The 5,353-nt window shown below is 37.6% G+C and overlaps 1 protein-coding gene across 1 annotated transcript; it reads left to right on the forward strand.

Annotated features, from left to right (window-relative positions):
• Positions 1 to 1,872: 1,872 nt before the first annotated feature.
• On the forward strand, positions 1,873 to 5,063 carry LOC110867096 (calcium-binding protein CBP). The gene is made up of 5 exons (XM_022116236.2): positions 1,873 to 2,466; positions 3,692 to 3,738; positions 3,815 to 3,990; positions 4,091 to 4,109; positions 4,800 to 5,063. Exons 1-5 carry the CDS (start codon positions 1,926 to 1,928, stop codon positions 4,902 to 4,904), a joined length of 888 nt encoding a protein of 295 aa, XP_021971928.1. The 5' UTR covers positions 1,873 to 1,925; the 3' UTR covers positions 4,905 to 5,063.
• Positions 5,064 to 5,353: the final 290 nt, after the last annotated feature.

Raw genomic sequence — 5,353 nt, forward strand, 5'->3', positions numbered from 1 at the left:
AAAGATTAAAATGACATAAAATTAAAATAAAATTACATAAATTTAAAATAAAATTACATAAACATTAATCATCGTTTTCGTCATCAAGATCGTTTCGTGGAACTCTCTAAATGTGTTCAACCAAATCCGCTCGAATGTTATGATGTGTTGTATTATGTTTAATTTCTTGTAAGTTCTTTTATTTCTCTTCGTCACTTAATTCTACGGTGTTTGGTTGACTCGCCTCCTCATAATATTCACAAATTTGCATGTCCCTGATCCTCTAGAATCTTGTTATGTAAAATAACGCACGTATACATCACATTTCGAATTCTAGGTTTTCTATAATGCTACACGTCTTTAAAATATGTCATCTTTTCTGCAAAACACCCAAAGCTCGTTCGATGTCTTTTCGTGCCACTATTTGAGCACCGTTAAACGTATGTCTCTTTTCGTCTAATGTTGTCCCCCCTCCCCCCCGTGTAAATGATTTTACAAACACGGTATAATCCATGTAAATATCATCAGTTAGATAATAACCGTTTTATACTCCGCACCGTTAACATAAAAGAACCTTTCGGTCCAACACCGTTTATATAGCCTTGTAAATGAGCGATTGATTAAGAATGATTAAATTTTTATTTGCATCAGGCACACCAAAGAATGCATGTCAAATCCAAAGGTTTTGAGATGCAACCGCTTCAAGCCGGGTTTTTATGTATCCACTGGTGTGTTGCCCGCGCCACGTAGTTGGACAATTTTCCTATTCCCATTTCATAAAATCTAAACTACTGATCATCCCAGAGAAACCATGTCGCTCTTCATGAGCCTCCAGAAGTTGTATGTCACTAAATGTAGGTTTTCTCAAATATCTTTTTAAATATAGTTCAATGACATACTTACAAAAATAATAGAGGCTTTCCTCGCCACTCGTTCCGACATTTTTATATATTCATCCATAATGTCAGAAGCCGTCCCATAAGCCAATTGTCTAAGCGCGGCCGTGACTTTTTGCAACGTGCTAAATCGTAGACAACCACACGTATCCTTTTTTTGTTGAAAAAATCATATACTTGATAAATCGTTTGATATTCTAAGAAATAATTTACGGCTCATACAAAATCGACGTCTAAAAGTACTATCATCATAAGTCGGGTTGGGTGAAAAACAATCACTTACCAAAAAATCGTGTGTGGCGATTCAGTCGCGTACTATGTATTTCCTCCTCTTGGGTTCTGAGGAGTACCATTCGTCTTTCATTATAGTTTCAACCACTTTTTAAACCGCTATAATTAGAGGTGTCAGTCCCTCGTCATCTAACGAGAATAAAATAAAGTTTTCAAGCTTGCTTGACCATAGAGAAGATGAATATGGAGAACTTGAGCCTTCCATTTTTTAAAAATTTTGTTAAAAATTGGAGATAGTTGAGAAGAGAGAAATGGATGATTTGGGGTGTGATTTTTGGGTAAAATATGTGATTATATATAGGGTTTTTTTAAAAAATAAGTTTTTTTTACTCAAGTTAAAACCCACCAATACCAACTGTCTACGCCGTCTAGCCGTTTGTCCTCAACGCCTACACCGTGTGGTCTAAGGGTTACTTAGCTATATTATGCTAAGCAATTTAGAGGCATAATCAATTAAAAGTAATTTCTTAGTGGTTCAGCAAGTTTCCAAAAATTACTGTTAAAAAACTCCATGAACTAGATATCTTTTAAATGAGAATAAACAGACTCTACATTTGACCGATTAGCAAATAACAAGATACGTTTAGCTAACCTTTTATTTTAAAATGACATATTATTCCTATTTTAACCGATCCAAAATTTCAAATGGCATTTACGTAATATCACATGAAAACAAGTATATATCTCTCCCCTTTCTCCAATAAACACTTTCCTCATAAAACTCACACTTCTTCTCCCATCTCATTCACTCAAAAAACCATGTCCGGATACCCTCATAATCATAATCCCTCCGCCCCTTACGGTGCTCCACCCTCCTCTCAACCTTATTCCTCCGCCCCACCTTACGGTGCACCCGCACAACCCTATGGTGCACCCCCAGCCCAACCCTACGGCGCACCTCCAGCCCAACCCTACGGCGCACCGGCCCAACCCTACGGTGCACCCGCACAACCCTACGGCGCACCAGCTCAACCCTACGGCGCACCAGCTCAGCCCTACGGTGCACCACCACAAAATAAACCACCGAAAGAGCACAACAAACCCTCATCTTCACCGTACGGTGGTCCGCAACCCGGCGGAGCGTACGGCAGTCCGTTTTCTGCGCTGCTGCCGTCGACGTTTCCTCCCGGAACAGATCCGAACGTGGTGGCGTGCTTTCAGGTGGCCGATCAAGACGGTAGTGGAGTAATTGATGATAAGGAGTTGCAGAGAGCATTATCTTCGTACAATCAGAGCTTCAGTATCCGTACTGTTCATCTTCTTATGTATACGTTCACTAACAGCAACGCTAGAAGGATCGGTAACCGCTTCTCTCTCTCTCTACAATTCACTTTCTCAGTTTTCTCTCTCTAGGTTTTTGTTTCTCTCTCATCACACTTTTTAGCTGGTTTTGATCGGCGAATGGAGCGTGTAAAATTGGACACGTGGCATAAGCTGCGCGTGGTGGTGGTTGGGGATTTGAATTTTAAATGCTGACGTGTGCGTAAACGCGTTGGGTGGGGCCGTTAAGTTTGGTCCACGTGGAATGCATGTGTACTGAATGTCCACATGGGCCATGTGTGTGTGATTAATGGAATAATTTTTTTAGGATAGAGAATTATTAAAGGTGTGATTTGAAAGCGTTATTTTAGAGTTGAATGCAATTTTAGTCGAGGCGTTGCCATTAACTTCATCTATTTCGCTGTTAACGATAAGGGCAATTCGGTCATTTTATATGTAATTCTGTTAACTAGAATTTTAACTAAAAGGGCAATTCGGTCATTTGAAAAGTGTTATTGGTTAAATTGCATGTTTATCTAGTTGTGTGAGTGTCTAGAAGAAGAAGATAGGAGTATGAGTTTTGAGTTTGTTTAGGAAGCTATTTAATATGAATAGATGGTTGGGGTGAGTAATTTGGTGTGTCAAGTTTTTCATAATAAAAGAAGGAGAGTCTATCTTGCTTGAGATTGAATTCCATGTTCTTGAGCATGGTTTCCAACAATGAGAACAAAATTCACATGTATGATGTATAGCGATTGACTTAAAGTTTGTTCCCATGTTTTTATACGGCCGTTTAAGGTTGTATCAAACGACATCTTGAAGGTTAGGGCTTGCGTTATAGCCTCTACTTTTAAATGGTCGTTTGAGGATTCGTGGAACGACTGTTTGAAGATTAGGGCTTGCGTCATAGCCCCCTACCTTTAAACGTCATGATCTAAAACGAAGTTTAAGAACGCACAATACTGGTTGGAATCATGTGGAAAACTTTGTTTTAAAGCACCCTGAGCCGTTTAGGTCCCGAAAGCTGAGTTGCAAAATGCTAGACGTGAGGCTAGGGCTTCACATACATCATGCGTTCCCTTATGTACAGTCCAATTAACTCTTTGTACATTGTAGACATTTAGGTTGATAAGTTAATCTAAAATAATTTCCTTAATTTCATGACTACAGTGGTAAAATGTTACAAAATTTTGTGTGACATGGACACTAAAACGATTATTCTTGTGATTCTCTTTGTATTAACTTATTGTTCTTGCTGGAATCAGGACCTAAAGAATTCACTCAAGTTTTCTACAGTTTACAAAACTGGAGGGTGAGTTTTAACACAATTCGTTATCATCATTTTGAGATCATTTGTTTACTAACTTTTGTGTTTATTGTCTTTGAAGGCAAATTTCGAGAAATTTGACCGAGATCGTAGTGGCCAGATTGATGCCAATGAATTACGAGAGGCTCTCTTGAGTTTGGGCTTTGCAGTTTCACCTGTCGTTTTGGATTTACTGGTGTCTAAGTTTGACAAAACTGGTGGAAAGAACAAGGCCATTGAATATGATAATTTCATCGAGTAAGTTTATATGATATCATTTTTTTAATGTTTTCATTATATTAGATTTAATCTAGTTATATCTCTAACAATGTTCTTGTTTTATGTTTGATGATTTCAGGTGCTGTTTGACTGTTAAGGTATGTAACAAAGTTTGTGTATATGGCAAACTACTGTTCTTTTGGTCAAATTTTGACCAATAACTACATTTGTTATAGAGGTTGCAGAATGATGGGTAAGGTTTGGGTCAAAACAGATCTAAGATTGCATTTTGGTTAAACTCACAATTTGTTTTGGGTCAAACCCATTTGCCCCTTTCCCCTTTTTTGTTAAAATTTTGTTATTAGACCAGTTGTGGGTCTAAACTGGTCTGATCAGATTGGATTTGACTGACCCACAAATAACTTTTTTGCCCCGTCTCATTAGGACCCATTGGTGGGTCAAAATGGGTTTATTCGGATTGGATTTGACTGACCCGTGTTTTCTTTTGGTCAAAAACATTTTTGATTCGTTTCCCTTTTTTGTTGAAATCTTGTTATTAGACCAAATGTGGGTCAAAACGGTTTTTTTTTATCAGATTGGATATGTGGCTAACCTGCACATATTTTTTTTGTTTTCAACCCATTTGACCCATTACCTGTTGAAATTTTGTTATAAGACCCGTTGTGGGTCAAAAACCGTCGGATTAACACAATCTTTATTTGCTTTTAACACATTTGATCCGGATTCCGTTTTGTTGAACCTGGTTATTAGACCCCTTTGACTTGTAAATAAAGATTGAAGAATTATAGTTTTGAATTTATATAAAGATTGTTTTATGGTGATTTCAGGGGCTAACTGAAAAGTTCAAGGAGAAGGACAAAACATACTCTGGGAATGCGACTTTTACATATGAAGAATTCATGTTGACTGTTTTGCCCTTCCTCATCGCTTAACTGCTTTAGCCTTTCCATGTTTGTTTGCTTTAATGTTTCCTTGAATTTCTTTGTTATGTTCTTGTTTTAATAAAATGTTGTTAACCTCAAGGGCTTAATTGTAAATCTATCGAAGGTTGTAGGTGTAAAATAAAAAGCCTGTTTTTTTTTCTTTTCTCAGGATGGGTATGGAAAATGTTGCCTATAGCAAAATGATCTGTTAACAAGTTCTATGATAAAAGCATCAAAATTATTACATGCGTCAGTTGTGTATTTATAGTTTCTTTTTATATGAGAATCATCAAAATGGTATGTTATACTTTTGTAATCCCTCACACTAACCAAAGATGGTGGAGAGGAAGGACCAGTAGAGGAAAACAAGGCTTTCAGTTCATCTATCGATATCATAGGATGCTTCAGGATCTTCTTCAGAATGGCGGGGGTCTTGCTCCCAAACTCCTCATCCAGTT

The sequence above is a fragment of the Helianthus annuus genome, chromosome 1 (genome assembly GCF_002127325.2).
Source record: "Helianthus annuus cultivar XRQ/B chromosome 1, HanXRQr2.0-SUNRISE, whole genome shotgun sequence".
In the NCBI taxonomy this organism is placed as follows: domain Eukaryota; kingdom Viridiplantae; phylum Streptophyta; class Magnoliopsida; order Asterales; family Asteraceae; genus Helianthus; species Helianthus annuus.

Coding starts and splice junctions, on each gene's coding strand:
- LOC110867096 (XM_022116236.2), top strand. CDS start 1,926: ATGTCCGGATACCCTCATAATCATAATCCCTCCGCCCCTTACGGTGCT. Junction 2,467..3,691: donor CAGCAACGCTAGAAGGATCG/GTAACCGCTTCT, acceptor TGCTGGAATCAG/GACCTAAAGAATTCACTCAA. Junction 3,739..3,814: donor ACAGTTTACAAAACTGGAGG/GTGAGTTTTAAC, acceptor TTGTCTTTGAAG/GCAAATTTCGAGAAATTTGA.